The sequence below is a fragment of the Embiotoca jacksoni genome, unplaced genomic scaffold, assembly GCF_022577435.1.
Source record: "Embiotoca jacksoni isolate LCO1_2020_lvr unplaced genomic scaffold, fEmbJac1.0.p SCAF_44, whole genome shotgun sequence".
Classification (NCBI taxonomy): domain Eukaryota; kingdom Metazoa; phylum Chordata; class Actinopteri; family Embiotocidae; genus Embiotoca; species Embiotoca jacksoni.
In genome coordinates, this window is record NW_027185397.1 from 1,105,001 (window position 1) to 1,121,749 (window position 16,749).

The 16,749-nt window shown below is 43.1% G+C and overlaps 1 protein-coding gene across 2 annotated transcripts in view; it reads right to left on the bottom strand.

Moving 5' to 3' along the window:
• The window catches only part of fras1 (Fraser extracellular matrix complex subunit 1), a 270,187-nt gene that overhangs the window by 62,571 nt on the left and 190,867 nt on the right, over positions 1-16,749 (bottom strand). The window contains exons 31-39 of one of the 2 annotated variants that reach the window (XM_069169323.1): positions 14,785-14,901; positions 13,943-14,057; positions 12,493-12,630; positions 10,442-10,474; positions 5,400-5,531; positions 5,022-5,150; positions 4,441-4,688; positions 3,897-4,048; positions 1,525-1,687 (exon numbers count right to left, since the gene is read on the bottom strand). In XM_069169323.1, coding sequence (XP_069025424.1) covers positions 1,525-1,687; positions 3,897-4,048; positions 4,441-4,688; positions 5,022-5,150; positions 5,400-5,531; positions 10,442-10,474; positions 12,493-12,630; positions 13,943-14,057; positions 14,785-14,901 — 1,227 coding nt within the window. The remainder of the gene's footprint in view (positions 1-1,524; positions 1,688-3,896; positions 4,049-4,440; positions 4,689-5,021; positions 5,151-5,399; positions 5,532-10,441; positions 10,475-12,492; positions 12,631-13,942; positions 14,058-14,784; positions 14,902-16,749) is intronic. The other variant, XM_069169324.1, reaches the window with a different exon arrangement.

A 16,749-nucleotide genomic window follows, 5' to 3' on the forward strand; every position in this document is an offset into this window, starting at 1 on the left:
TTTAATTTCCCAAAACAAATCCCTCGTCAAGTGTACGTTTATTTTGAGACTGTTTTCACTCAGAAAAAAAAAGTTTTCTTTGTCTCCAGCAGAAACAGAAAAGCCTCCATGGAGGAGACCTTAGAGATTTCCCTTCATGTCTTTCAGGTTGGGCGGTTTTGCAGTGCTAATATAGCATCACTTCCCCGAGGGAGCCTCGTGAGTGTATTTCAGTTTAACCCTCATTAGCCTGGCATCACCTCCCGTCCTCCTCCACAGTTGGAGTCGGGCTCTTTCTAAGTGTGTTTTGTTGTTTCCTTTATGACATGTTCTGCATTTTTAACTGCCCGAGGAAAACGAGGACATGCTGATGCTTACTGAACATCTGAGGTAAACCATCCAATGGATATTTGATGAGCAGGTGATGAACTGGAGGTCAGAGTCAGTTGTGTCTTCACTGATAATCATCTCAACCTGAGGAAAGGCTCGTATATGTTCAATTTAAAAGTTTGTGTTCCTTGAGACAAACAGAGAAAAATGAATGTTCTTCTGAAGCACAGAGATATTTACTGAAGTTTGCATGGAGCTTGAAATATTTTAATATTCCCACGATTTTTCTGCAAAAAATGTCAGAATCTGTGTTGAAAGTATTAACGGCATAAAGAAAGTCTTTTCAAACTAAAACTCTCTTCATTAACAAAAAGAACTCCTCATGTACAATCAGAAAGGTTCTGCTCCTGTTTTCATCACCAGATAAAACTCTAAAATGATGTGATTAAATGTTTGTGATCAAAGGAAGTGATTCCATATTACTGGATGTTAAATGAGTTTTGTCCACACGTCCAGTTGTCAGAGACGTCTCTTTGTTTGTTTCATCCAGCAGGTCTATGTGTTGAATGAACATGAATTAAACAGCATCTAAAGCTCTTATTTTGACAGCTGATGTAGTCCTTGTTTCTATATTCCAGTCACAGATGCTCTGTTCTGGAAACATACGCAGCTTTTAGGAGCTTTTAGGAGCTTTTAGGACCTTTGAGGAACTTTCAGTAGCTTTTATCTCCACGGTTCTCTAAGTTCAATAAATATATAAAAAAATATTAGAACTAAAATATTTCTGTGATGTGCAGCATGATTATTATCACAGGAAGTGATTAAATATTTATTTATTTATCAGGTAGTGCTAAAAAAAAAAGCATTTTGCAACTTTTTCAAATTCCTGCAATTTTATGCAAAAAACTCACTTAAAACTTCACAAACTTCAAACATTTCTGATCGCAACAATCACAAAAAGACTTGGACTCCTGGCGGAACGGACAGATGGACAACTTGAAACATGAAGCCTTCTGCTTTATTCATATCATTTATGACTATTTCTGAATACAGAAGCAAGTTTTAAAAGAATATTTTAGGGTTTGAGTGGTAGAGAGAGGAAATAATCTTCTGCTTCCACACGGTTCTCAGACAGGTGAGTGTACAATCGAATATTTTAAAAATATTTTTTGCCTTTATTTTTGTGCTCAGTACAGAAGGGTACAGTATGCCCACCTTGATGCCGCTGTGGACGGTGACCACCGGGGGCTGTCGGGGCGTGGAGGTGATGGTGATGGTGCACATTTGGTTGTCAAGGCGATTGTTGTCTCCGTCGTGAACAACAAAGTGGAAGATGTCGGTCACCGGCTGACTTCCTGTCTCTAATGAAGTGATGTACCTGTGGACGCAGATGTTGGTTTATTAAACTGATCAAAAGATAAACACTAAATCTTTCTGGTGTATGTTTAATCATTTTAATTTCTCTTTCAATGGACACATAATGATCTGTTATTGTGTTGAGTCCCGGATTGATGGAGGAGTTTGGAGAGCTTAGCTTGAAGCCCTCTCACGATGATACAGCTGCTAATCTCTACAAAGCACAAATAAAAATTGAAATCCAGACCAGTATAATCTCCCCTAATCCCATTCATTCTCATAAAACAATTCCTGGCTCGTTTGTACGAGCCGGCGCCACAGAGACAAAACTAACACAGACGGTTCGAAGTTTGCCCCGGAGATCATCCGGCGCTGCTGCTAATCACGGCCTGCATTATGGAAATGAGGCAGTTAGCATGTGAATATTTATGTTTCATTTCAGCGCCTCTCATCGGGGGCCTCGCTACCTTCCAGGTAATATCAGAGATGCTAATTGCCGTTCCTTACACCAGCAGGCTGAGTCATTGAATGTAATGGGGAACAAGTGTTGAATTATTTCCAGTTAAATCATTTGTTTTCTTACTGGTTGTTAAATGTCTGCAGAGTTTTCATCTGGTGAGAAGAAACATCAGAGTGAAGGAAAACAAAATGACTCTGCAAGCTGTTACCACTTCCTGCTCTGGCAAAAATGATCCCGATTCACTGTTGTAATGAGAAAAATGTATCATGAATATAACTGCAGCGTGAGGAAGCCGTGATGCCTTTTAATCTCTTCGAGAGTGGAACAAACTTCAGATTTAGAAGCCTCTTTATTAGAGTGAAATCATTCACTTTATTAGAGGCTCGCAAATGCTGCTGGTACTCGGCCGAACCAACAACATACGAGGGTGAATCACTGAGTTCATGGAGGACAGCACCGTGGCGTGCAACGAGCAGCAGAAAGATAAAACACGGATGAGTAACTGGTGCAAATTTCATCTCTTGATCATCATCAGTTCCTGAGTTCCACTCGTGTTGATGAGCAGAGGACCTGTGATTTCTCCAGACCAGAAGGTTCACCTCAGGTTCAGTATCAAACTCTGGAAATCAGCAGTGGAGACTCTTGAAATGCTTCAGGAGGTCTGAGACCACAAAGCCACGATCCTGGAGACGTGTTCTAAGAGACGTCCAGGACGTCTCCGTCCAACTCCGGAAGAAGACGTCAGGAGAACCAGCTGGTTTTTCTTTGAGCGTCGGAGTGAAACCACAGAGCTCTGCTGGACCTTCTGAGGCGTCTGAGGACAAACGCTCACTTCTAATGACCCAAACTGTGTCGTCATGGTAACAGGGTTCTCCAACACGACACAAGCAGCTCACAGCACCATGAAAAGTTTCTACCCACAACAACACAATCGGAGCTGCTCACTTGATTTGTCTCCCTGAGACTTCTCTCTGTTCCCCAGAAACGTTTCACAAACTTTGATGTTTGCTCTGATAAAGTTTCAGGTGAGTAAAACATCGCTGACGCACCAGAACACTGCTCACACAAACATGTGCAGCTCAGGAACTGATGATGATCAAGAGAAGACATTTCTACCATCTTCCTGCTGCTCCGTGACGTCCACGGTGCTGCAGAGCAGGCGTCTCTGAACTTATTGATTTACCCTCGTATTGCTCTCGTCCTGAAAAAGTGTCTCGGTGCTTTAATGGTTCTACTCTCTTCTACCTAAATACTAAGAATCTGTTTTAAAACTGGCTGGATGAAGTGAGAACACGTCTGCAGGTGAAGGTGAAGAAGCCTCACACTTCTTTAAAAAGTTGTCATCGTGAGGGAGCCGTTAGCAGAACTCTGAGCATTTTCCTTTTATTGTCGACTCCCATGGACCCTCGTGAACCTTTATTGCTCACACAATGATGGCTTCTGGTAATGACTAAGGGTTTTTGAAAGTCATTTTTGGTTAATAGCTGCAGGTTTTCTGCTGATGTTCAGCTTTTATAAGCCTCTGAAGTAGCATTTAAACCATCACGGGAAACTAAGAGTCTACACTGGATATATGCTTTTGAGCAGTTTTTTTTTGTTTGAGACACTCTTGCCTTTGAAGCTCAGCAGAGCACTTTACAAATCACTGTGGATTTTTGGTTATTTTAATCGGTAGTTTGATACCCAAAAAGAGACTAAAATCAAACTTCGAGGTGTCATTAAGGAGTGAAAAAGTTCAATGCAGGCATGATCTAAGTCCCACCACTCCTACCTGATCCTGTGCTTGTTGATGTCCTCCATGGTGAAGGCGGAGTACTCCATCAGCTCCTGGTGCTCCTGCTGGGACTGGCTCCGGGTCAGGATGCCGTACATCGGCACCGACACCAACTGGATTCGGATCTGCTCATCTGGGGACGTGTCGTCCTGATCCATAAAACAGAGGTGAACTCACATACAGTGAAAAGCACCTGTTTGGCTGAATGAAGAACTTAGAGACCCATCCCAGCTCATATCTAAACAACCTGTCAGTCTATTACAGCTCCGACACAAATATACCGACAGACATTCTGTTCTACAAGTGGCAGATCCGTCTTCATGTCTTTGGACATCTTTGACATATAATACAGTGATCAAAACAGGATACAAACCTTAAAAGATCTTGTAATTAAGTGGTATGGACAATGAACAAGTTACTTGATTTCTAACCTAAAAAGAACATTTTTGACGATGATCTATTTGACCATATAACCAGCATCACATTTCAGCTGACTCATCGTGTTTCATATTCCAACCGGCGTTCATCTCCTGTCACTCACAGTGTAGGCGAGGTGTGAGCGTCTGACCACCGTGCTGCTCTTCTCTCCCACCTCCAGTGACAGCGTGGCGGCAAGGTCCCGCTGAGGCCCGTCGCCGCCGGCGCCCAGCACCGCCACCTCCAACACTGTGGTCGCCATGGAGATACCGTCGCTGACCGAGAAGGTGATGGCGTCGTCCTGGGTGGACAGGCCGGCGTGCCGGTACAGCAGGACGTTGCGAGTGACGTCGCCGAAGGTGAAGATGTCACCTGAAGAGGAGATTCAAACCGTTTTGGGTGTTTGTTAGTTTGAGACCCCTGGAAATCATTCATCTGTGTGGTAAATGGACATTTTTGTTTTTGAATTCTTTTGAAAGTTTCACACTGTATGAAGCTGTTGGTCAAAACAATCTGAATCATAAACCTGTAAATCTTCCAGTGGAAGCAGACGAGTCAGATTATCTGCACTTTGACCTCAGTCACACTGAGAAAAGTTTAGCTTTGTTTTGTACTCAGTCTGCACTTGTGGCATTAACGAACTTCCATATGTTATTTGTGTGTGTGTGTGTGTGTGTGTGTGTGTGTGTGTGTGTATCATTGTACCGTTATTCATGCGTGTGTTTGTGCTGCCATCAGTCTTGAGCAGCTCTCCGTGGATCGGAGCTTCTACCAGCTCAAACTCCAGCTCGTCTGGAGCGGTGTCAGCATCACTCACTGCCAGCTGCTGACCACCTACACACACACACACACACACACACACACACACACACACACACACACACACACACACATCAAAAAATGTCCCCTTGGGGATTAATAAAGTAACTACCTAACCTAACTACCTAACACACACACACACCAGAGGAATAAAGACGTGTTAGAGAGATGATGATCGGCGTGTACGGCCCACAAGCTGTCTTCTTGAATATTATGAGTGGTGTGTAGTGTGTGTGAGAGTGTGTTTGTGTATTTGTCTCTCACCGATGGGAGCTTGTCCTCCCACGCTGACCTCCAGCAGCGGGTCCAGGACCTGAAACACTGGCGGCTGCTGGTGATTCGACAACAGCAGGACGGCAAAGTCCAACTCAGGAGTGGTGTGTTCACCGTCTGACACTGAGACACACACACACACACACACACACACACACACACACACACACACACACACACACACACACACACATACACACACACAAGAAGAACATAACTACACACATCCCTGACGCCAATCAATTCCTAGTATTACAGGAAACGCTGAACAGTGTAGGAAGAGATTCAAGGATATAAGAGAAAAACCTGCATCTTATAAACACCGGCATTAAGAAAATGTCCAACAAAGAACATTCATCCAACAGAGTGAAATCAGGATCTGGAACCATGTTGAGTGAGCAGAAGTAAATTATTCACACTTAAAGCTCCTGATACAACTAATTTATTAACACTGATGACGAGCTCTAAACGTTCCTGCTGCCGTGGTGTTAATAAATAAAGTGCATCGATGGTTTGAGGGTTATAAATGACGCAGTGTCACACACAGCTGCCAGATTACTGAACCAGATCAGTGGCTGAAAAGGCTTTTGAATAGTTTCCTCTTTATGTGTAATTTAATTGCAATTCATTTGTAGTTAACCTGAGTGTCTTTTATATTTTATGACTGAGATCGGCTGCTGCTTCATGAAGCGCACCAGCTGCCCGATTCACATCCACTTCAATAGACAGATGTCCGTTTCATTTTTATATGATTCATTAAATCGGACGGTTACATTTAAAAAAAAAAATCTTGTTTTAATGATTTATGTAAGTGGGATTAAAGACTTGTAACACCCACAAACCTGTCTGTGGAGTTTTGGGTCTTTGGGACCTTAGATCTGTTTATTTGAGCTCTACTGAACAGCTCGGGCGCTGAGCCGGGAACCAAAACAGAGCCCAGGTTGTCTGATCTGTCCAAACTGCTCCCTGTGCACATCTGACCTGTGTGAACTCAACGCCTGGAAGACAAGACATGTTCTACTTAGAAATTCAGACAAAACTGAAGTTATTGTATCTGGCAGGAAACATTGCCTTGGCCTGAAGCACCACTGTGAGGACCCTTGGAGAGTCATTTTTGATAAGGATATGTTCTTCATTCTTTCATCTGTGCAATATGAATCAAATCAGGAGCATCCTGCTTCAGCACAGAGAAGTTGATCCATGCATGTGTCACTTGTACTTCTAGATTCCTGACGTTGATCCAAACTGCTGCAGTGAGAGAACTGACAGAACTCAGCAGGAGAGCTCATATTTCTACGACATTAGCTTCTCCTCACCGGCTTCCTGAATGATCAAGAATTGAATTCAAAATTCTTCTCCTGACCTACAAAGCTCTCTAATGATAAAGCTTGTAGTTAGAGCTGCTCAGTGGACCTTGAGTCGTCTCTTAGTTGTGCTGCTACATGTAGTAAAAGCCTCCCATGATGCACTGAGCTTCTCCACAGTTGTGTCTCATTAACATTATGTCATCTCTCTCCTATAGTTGTATTTACTGTTTGTTATCTCTCTATGCAGCTCTCCTTGCTTGGACAGTCTTTTTGGAGCTGCATGTTTCTGCTCTGCAGTTACTGACCCCATCAACGGTTAATCCTCTCAAGTATCTCTATGCTGCTCTTTTCTCTCTCTGCTCTCTCTTCACCCAAACCAGCTGAGGAAGACCACCACTGAGCCCGGTTCTGTCAGCGGTTTCTTCCTGTTAAAAGTATGTTTTATTCCCTTCCAGCTATCGCTCATGTGGAGATTGTTGAATGGTTGGGTTCCTCTCTATGATGTTGTAAGGCTCTGTTGTACGGAATTTACGATGTCAAGTGCCTTGAAATAACCCTTATTGTGATCTGGCGCTATATAAATCACTGAAAGTTACCATTATTAAATCAACCTTGAAAAAAAACAACCTTAAAACTACCAGCCTATTACCAATTTACCATTCATCTCCAAAACAATCTTGCTACACCTCAACTCCAGATCGACCTTGTCAGCAGTAATCTCTTTAAACAATTCCAATCTGATTTTCACCCTGAACACAGCACAGACCACCAGTGACCTCCTCCAGGCATCAGCACCTCCATTATAGACAGATATGGAGTGACCCAAATACCAAAAACTCAACACTAGTAAAACTGGCTCGATCTCTACACATATCAAATGCTAATACTCACTCAAGAGCCTTGGTGTTATCTCCATGTTCCCTCTTTCTCCAGTCATAAAAACTATGTGTTCTTGATCCACCTGTGAAACATTTCCAAACTACACACCCTGCTTGGAGTCCATGCTTTGGTTCCATCACACATCTTCTCTAATGCGATCCTGACAGACCTCCTCAACAGACCTCACCGGCTTCTACTTATTCATACATGATTACTGTACGTTCAAAGTCTGCTCACCACGTCACACCCCTGCTGATTCAACTACACTGACTCCCCGTGTCACAATGGATTAACTTTAAAAATCTCATTATTAATGCTTAAAGCTCTTCATAATCGTTCTCCTGCCTGTATCACCGACCTCCTTCAGACCGGCTCCCTGCCGCTCCCTGCGGTCTTTATCAGCAGGATTACAGGCGCTCCCCGCCATCAATCTCAGCACGATAGGTGACATAGAGGGCCTAATTATTATGATTATTAATTATCACAATTGGGCTTGATCAACTAACCAATGAACTGAATAATCCTGACATTACATCACTTTATATATAGAAGACTTTCTTTTCAAGTACAGGAGAAAAAGCAATTAAGTACTAGCAAAGTACCTGAGAGCTGTATAGTACTTGGATAAATGTACGTAATATTCTGAGCCGTAACTGTAATTGTGTACTTGGGGCCCTTTAAAGTCAGAAGTGAAGCCGTATGAAGGAGGATAAAAACTTGTCTGTGTGCTTGAAGCACCACAATAAAGTGAGAAGCAGTTTGGTGACACCTCTGAAACCTCACGTGGTGAAAACACGTATTCTCCAAATGTCTCCTGTCGGGTGTGGAGTTAGAGTGCAGTAAACAGAGGAGGACTGGTTTTATCTGCAGGCTAAAGGTCAAAGAGGAGGAAGGAAGAGGAAGAGGAAAAGATATTCAGAGTACAGAAGACAAGACAAAACTGGGGAGAATGAACTTAAAGGGATAGTTCAGACATTTTGATGTGGTGTTGTGTGAGGTAATAATCCATCCATCAGTGTATTGGCAGTTTGGAGAAGCAGGCAGCTGCACCATCGTGGAAGCTAAGCTCTGTTCTGTTACGGATGGGATTAACGACAAAAGTGTATTTAAGCCACCTATATAAAAAAAAAAAAAAAAAAAAACATATTCCAAATGAGTTTAAATGCTATATCTAGAACTTTTCCACCGCTGTAACGGCCGTTTACGACAGAAAACTGAGCCGTTATATATCCATCTCTGCTCTCTCCAAAGCCTCCAGACTCCTTCAACAAAAGCAGTCACTTTATCTCTCAGCTGCCAGCTCCTTCAAACAGGGAACATGCCAGCTCCCATCGACTGCAGGTATTATACTCACTGTGAATAAGTAATCAAGAGCTGACGAGCGATGCGAGAACAGCGAACAGAGGAGGAAAACAAGACCAAGTCAAAAACCTGCAATATGACTGGACTGTTTGAAACGCTGGAGGCTTTTTATTTCATTAGGCTAGTAATGTCATCGCTGTACAGATGGGGTGAAGAGGGAGTGGAGTCATGAGCTAAGCTGTTTTATTTATTATTATGTTTTATTTACAGGTCACAATGTCCTAAATATTGATGGACATGCACTATTATTAATATTACGAGAAGCTTAATTGATTGTAACAGCTGTATAAACAGTACCATAGAGTCATAGCCAACCGTCATCCATCAGTAATGTCATCAACCATCAGTGATGTCATCGTTGGTTTGTGAACATTATGAATCCTCCAGTTCAGATTCTGTCCGTCACCATCTTTACTAGTTCGGAGCGGTTTTAAGCACAAAGTGACCATATTTGGACGAGCTGGGGGAGGAGCCAGGGGTGGATCTAGGGAGGCTGTAGCTCAGTAGGTAGAGTGGGTTGCACACTAATCGTAAGGTTGGTGGTTCAATCCCAGCTCCTCCTGTCCATATGCCCAAGTGTCCTTGAGCAAGACACTGAACCCTAAAAACAATTGCTCCCAATGGTGTACTAGCGGTGTGTTGCAAGTCGCTTTGGATAAAAGCGTCAGCTTAATGTAGTCTGACTGGAAACCTGACAATACTACATCCTGCCCACCGATAGCTGTAACCTGACTGCACCACAGGCCTGTCAATCAAACAGACACGCCCCCAAAAACAGGTCTTCTTGAATCTTCTTTTCTAATGAATGAGGGATTATTTTCAGATGGACCTCCAGAAAACTAATAAGAAGGAGTGACTTTAGCTAACAACACCGAGATAACTGATGGACACATTTTATTCACTTTGGATTTGATGAGAGAAGTTGAATGGGAGTCTATGGAGCCGGAGGCTTTTTGGAGATGACCTCTAGTGGCACTCGCTGGTATTGCAGCTGAAGACACTTCTGGATCAGAACCATTTTACAGACCTGGAAGCTACGAACTCTTTTATATCCAGTCTGTGGTAATAACTGAAATCATTTATTATATTTGGTATTTGGCTGACCAATCGTGTAACTTTAGTCAGTCATGCTGATTTTGGCCAAAAGACTTCAGAAACCTGAAGAAAAAACACAGGAGGAAGATATTGATGGATGAAAAAGAGGAAAGGAAAGGCAAGATCTGACCAATTGGATATGTATCCTCCTTTGACTAATTTGGAGGGAGTGATGGAGTGAGGAAAATAAAAAGTAAGGGAAGATGAAGTCAGAGGAAACAATAATGACAAAATAAAAAGAAGAGACATCGTACGAGGGAGAAGACGAGGAGCTGAGGAGAGAAAACAAGACTGAGGATGGAAAGAAAAGTGGGCAGGATGTGAAGGAGGAGAAAAGAGGAACAAACTGCCTCTTTCTCTGGTCAAAGTTTAGGAAGATGAAGTATTTACCTGTAAAATAAACACTGAGCGACTCCGGCAGGCCTGTTGGGGTTGAAGAAAGAAAAGCGAGGTGATAGAAGTAAAAAAAAAACAGCGGATTCAGGCAGAGTTTATAGGGCGTTGCACTGAACATAAAAACTGAACGGTGAAGCAATACTGCATAAAAGTCAGAAGGCACCGAGGATGATTCACTGATGCAGAGTTCCCACTGGAGCTCCACAAACCCAGATTGGGAGAAATGGAAGTCAGCTTTGATCTCGGATTATGGATTATCTGTTGGAAAGTGCAACTCTTAAAAATCTTGCCTTTGAAATGGACTCACCCGCCCTCAGATTGTTTTTAAACTCCTTTTCTTCCTGTTCAAATATTCATCGTGTATATACATTTGTTGTTTGCTTTTAATGTGATCCAGGATACACAATCCAGAGCAGGATGGATTTAAAGTTTCGTTAAATGGCTAACGGCAAGTTGACCAAACTTTTACAACAATTACCTTTAAGTATTAAATACAGAATAATATCACTTGTACATAATTCACGAAAGTCTTGTCAACTAATAGACCTATTTTCAGTACTACAATTTAAAAAAGTTGTCCAGCAATGTAATGTTGCACTTCCATACGAGAGTGGATCATTAAGCCAACTACTGAGTCGAAGGAAGATTTAACCCTCATGAGTGAGCAGTAAGAACTTCGTTGCTTCGTTTCTATGAGCAGTGGACAGAGCGCGTCTGTGATTCCTCTGTGGACGTGACCAGAGGACGGACATCCAATTTGGTGTCAAACGCTTGAAATCATCAACGGAGACTCTTTCAATGCTTCAGGAGGGCTGAGATGATGAAGCAATGAGCCTGGAGAAGTGTTCTTGGAGACATTCAGGTTTCAGAGCAGCAGTCTGGGAACCGACCATCAACCATCAGCAATGTCATCAACCATCAGTGACGTCATCGTTGGTTTGTGAACGTTATGAATCCTCCAGTTCAGATTCTGTCCGTCACCATCTTGCTAGTTCGGAGCGGTTTGGAGCAGGAAGTGACCATATTTGGATGAGCTGGGGGAGGAGCCAGCGGTGGATCTGACCGATCTGATCGGAAACCTGACGATACTACGTCCCGCCCACCGATAGCTGTAACCTGACTGCACCACAGGCCTGTCAATCAAACAGACACGCCCCCAAAAACAGGTCTTCTTGAATCTTCTTTTCTAATGAATGAGGGATTATTTTCAGATGGACCTCCAGAAAACTAATAAGAAGGAGTGACTTTAGCTAACAACACCGAGATAACTGATGGACACATTTTATTCACTTTGGATTTGATGAGAGAAGTTGAATGGGAGTCTATGGAGCCGGAGGCTGGTGGTCAACACTCGTACAGTTGGGGCATGCAGCACACATTGTATACTTGACAAACTTAATTTTCCTTTGTGTTTTTGTTCTTCTGTTTTAAACCACTGCACCACGTTATGAAAACCGCTGTTTCAAGATTTATTACTGAACAATATTTTTGTGGGATATTCTGCTACGCTCCCACCTCCCTTGTTAAGCAGCAGCTCACATGATGTGTGTATAATGTGTGGTGCTGCAGAATATTAAGTGCTTTGAAGGTGGAGATGGATTCTTTGAAATCACTGCAGACAGTCGGCTCTATCGAACACAACAGAAGTAACACAGCAATCATTTCCAAAAGTCCATCCAAAGCTCACGTTGTTTAAAAGTCACTTAATGCTCATACGAGCCTGTTGGTGTTAAAATGAGGTGCAGTCAGGTCAACTTGTCTTTCAGTTACCCAATAATAGATATTGATTAAGCAGATTATTTGACCTGCAGTAAATGCAGGAGCTGAAGGTCAGTGATGTGTCGTGGGTCTACTTCACTTTCTTTTTCAGCCATGTAAACTTTACTTCCGGCCCCAACATTGATTTGCTGTCACTTTGGGTTTTCATTTTCAGCCTGTAATTAAAACCTTTTTGTTTGAACCCTCCTCCTCCTTTTTAATCTGTTACATAATCATTCAGTGACTCCTGTCTTGGTTGAATATATGTGTGTGTGGGTCGACCTCACCGATGAAGGAGTACTGGTAGAGCTCCTGCAGGTGTGACGGCGCCTGCGGCGGCCTGTAGATGATCTTTCCGCCGTTGACGTCGGCCTGAGTGAAATGTTTGGCCGGTGTGTACGGTCTGTCGCGGTGCTCGATGGCCCCTGAAAACACACAGCACAAGAATTTATCCTGCGTCTGTCTCACTGGAAAAAAAAAAATCCAGAAATATTTCTCAGAGGCAAAAAAGAGGCATGTTAATATTTCAAAATCATAAATACCAAGGTCATGATAGTTAATCGTATATGTCCCTTTCCACCACTATTTTCTAAAACATACAAAAACAAAGGACAATTTAGAGAATTTAAAATGGGTTTTCAATTTGTGTACAAACTAATGACATTAAAAATTACAATTACAGGACCAATTGTGTCTGTAAGCAGAAAAAAAAAAAAAAAAAAAATCCTCAATGATTGCAAAATGAGACAAACTTTCTTAATAGACGGAGGAACAGACATTTCAAAGCTTGGACTTCTACACCAGAACTATTTCAAAATGTAACCAATATTACAATTTCACTTGGAAGAAAATATTCTCTAGACTGGATGCTGAGAGGAAAATATCAGACTTCTGAAAATAAAATGTTTCTGTTAAATCTGGAGCCGTCCTCCTCCTCACTGGCTCCGTTCAAAAGGACTCCAGCATTTATCAGTACATTACTTGGAGGATAAGTCTCATTGTACATTTTTTGCCTTTCATTAGTCAGAGAGCTGAAAACGATACACTGCGCTGAAATGAACGTCTGCAGCTCTGAACGGCTGCAGCTCTGAACGGCTGCAGCTCTGAACGGCGCCTTAAATTCAGCTAAAAGGGGAGAAACGCTCGTTCATGTCCTTGTCAGCACGGTAATTAAATCATCGTGGAGAGTTGAGATGCTGCTGCAGCAGGTCGGGAGTCTCTGCCTCGTACTGGGAAAAGTCAAATCCATAAGTAGGTCATTACATCTGAAGTCCTGCTTACATGCTCATAACTGAATTTAAAATCATCACCTTCTATTTGAACATTTGTGTTTGTCCAGATAAGACATGGGTAGGCAGGACGTTTTCCACTGCTGAGAAAAACTTTGGCTCGTTAAGCAGGTCTGTGTCAGAAAACTGTGGATCGCCAGCACCTTGGTCCAAACCGCTGAAACGAATGAGGAACAGCGGAACTTCTTCACACTTTAATTTCTGCGTCTCAAGGTCTGAGTTTGAGAATCAAACACAGAGACTTTCTCACTGGATCTAATTATTCAGCTCCGACCCTCCGACAGGACGGAGATTTGAATGCTTTTAATCTTCACGTTACGAGGAGTGTGTCGAGTGTGTCGAGTGTGTCGAGTGTGTAGAGTGTGTAGAGTGTGTAGAGTGTGTAGAGTGTGTAGAGTGTGTAGAGTGTGTCGAGTGTGTAGAGTGTGTAGAGTGTGTAGAGGCTGACCTTGTCCTGGCGGGAGAGGTTTGGTGATGTTGTAGATGAGCTTCTCGCTGGGAGTCTCAGAGTCGACGAAGGACAGAGCTGAAGGCGTCACCTCGGTTACCCGATCCTCCAGAGCCTGCACACACACACACACACAGATGTAACAGATGAAAACAGCTGTAAAAAGACACTATATCCTCCAGATGTGATGGGACCCGTCGTGCTGTGCTGCAGCCACGTCTCATTCAGCTGTTGAGGGAAGATGCTCTGGGTTGTTTACATTTCTTTCAACCAATCACAATCATCTTGCTGCTGAGGTCAGAACGCAGCGATAGTGACCTTGTAAAATAGTTTTGTTTTAGTGGAGCATTTGCACGTGTGCATTAAAATATCTAAATCTTGTCAGAAACACTGTGAAGTACAAAGCTGCAGGTCCAGCGTGCAGAAGGAGGTCCGTGTTGTTTCCAGGTGTGACGGGAGTTTTGAAAGCAGCAATACGGAGATGGAGGAAGGGGAAGTGAATCAGTCGAAGCAGCGGCGGGTTTATTTAAACGTTCTACAACCACTGAATCAAGATGACACACAAACCAACAGACGACTAACAACTGCATCAGGATTTTCCTGTTTTGAGAAATATAAAAAAAAAGTCTGATATTGACAAGAAGTTCAGAAATACATGAAGATTTATTGATTCTAAATAATAACAATCAGTAAAGTAAATGACAACATGGAAACCAGTGGTGTCTGAAACAAAGCAAACTACATCTGACTTCCATAAATTGCATTTTGAAAATAAAAGTTTTTAACTTAAAAGTATTTCGATGTGATAGTTCTTCTGACTTATAGTTGCCATGACGCCTCACCGTGATCTGGAGGTCGCAGTCGGGGGCGAGCTGGGGGAAGCCCGGGATCTGAGGCAGCACTCCGATGGTGAAGGTCTGGGCATCACTTTGGAGGACGGGCGCCGTCTCCGTGGAAACCTGCAGACACACAACACACGTAGAGATTGAACACTTGCATCTTTAACCCTCCTGTCGTGTTCGTTTCTCCCCCCTTACTTTAGTGTTCCCGGTCTGTTTTAACTGCTCTTACGTTAACACAAAAAACATTAATCATCACCAAATTTTATTTAACACCTTTTTAAGATGTAAACAATGTCTCAGACTCGTGGTTTACATGAATAACTACTGTGAATGTACAAAGAATAGACACTGAAAATGTATCGCTAAATTAACATTTATTGTAAAAAATCAAAGTCAAAATAGAAACCAAATTCACAGAACATCAACATGAATAGTCATCTCTGTGTGTGTGTGTGTGTGTGTGTGTGTGTGTGTGTGTGTGTGTGTGTGTGTGTGTGTGTGTGTGTGTGTGTGTGTGTGTGTGTGTGTGTTCATGCACAGGAGTGGCATTGTGCAATTAGGTCAGAGCGTGCCTTGCAAACATAGGCATGACATTTAAGTCTCCACCATGGTGAGCAGCTGTTTCTGCAGCTCCTGACCGCGCATATGACGTAAAAGTTACCACGTGATATTCTGCCCCTTGAGACCGGCTGTCATGTCCTGTACAACACGCATGCCCTGTTTGTTTTCTGGCCTTCCATCAAGAGGTTTTCCCGTGTAGACCTGCATATTACAGGCATAGCTGCTCCTGGCATCACATGCTGCCTAGATCTTGATTCCATACTTGCCTGGTTTGCTTGGCGTGGGCTGCTTGAATGGACAGCGACCTCTAAAAGGGACCAGGCGCTCGTCGACTCACCTCAGGGCCCGGATTGGACATCAGTGGGAGGCGCTCCACCCACCTGTCCCAAACCTTTCCTTTCAGCAGGGGGCAGGTCGTATATCTCTGTTATCAAATCGGATAATTCTTGAGAGGACATGAAACTGTTGTAAGGACATTGTTGACAGGAATATAAGCCTCCCGGACTCTGCATCTCAGACTTTTTGTAGCCTCATTGTTTGACCAATATACTCCTGCTAGAATCAACAGACCCATGTAGGCTTGGAGGTCTACCTGGTCCAATGCTCTCCACGTGTCCCCAAACACACACCTCCCCTCCAGGTTGGTCATGTCCAGTATGATACCCTCAATGGACTCTGGTAAAAAGAGTTGGAAGCTGGACTTGATGTCATCCACACGAGATGCTGCATATCGTGTTGGCCCTGGCGTCATCCTTATTATGTTTTCAACTCTCGCTCTGCCTCCTCTGTCCTGGGAGGAGGGATACCAGAGCAAGTTGCCACCCTTGGACTGGTATGTCACCTCAGGTGCCTGTTCCTCTGGTTTCACTTCCTCGCCATCTGTTGACTGGTCAGTCTCATAATTGTCCGGATCAAAATCAGGATCAATGTTGTCTTCAATTTCTGAGACATCTTCCTCTTTCTCCGGTTCAACCTCCTCTTCATCTGGTTCAAAAATTCGGTGCAGAGACTCTGACAGAAAATCGCCTCATCAGTCGCCTACTCATTGTGTTCACAGAGTAAAATGAGAGCAAGGCACAAACAAAGGTTAATACAGGGGGAACGTGAGAAGATATGAAACATTGTTTAGTCTGGAAGGTGTGGTTCACGTGATAGAGATGGGTTCCCGTAACAAACACCGGATTATTTTGTTTGAAGTTTGAAATTTGAAATGTGTACAACTTTATATATGGAGCTGTGAACAGGTGTGTGTGTGTGTGTGTGTGTGTGTGTGTGTGTGTGTGTGTGTGTGTGTGTGTGTGTGTGTGTGTGTGTGTGTGTGTGTGTGTGTGTATGGGAGGGAGGAGGGGGGTTGTGGTTGTGGATGTGTGGGTGTGTATGGGGCTGTTTTCCATCTGATGGATG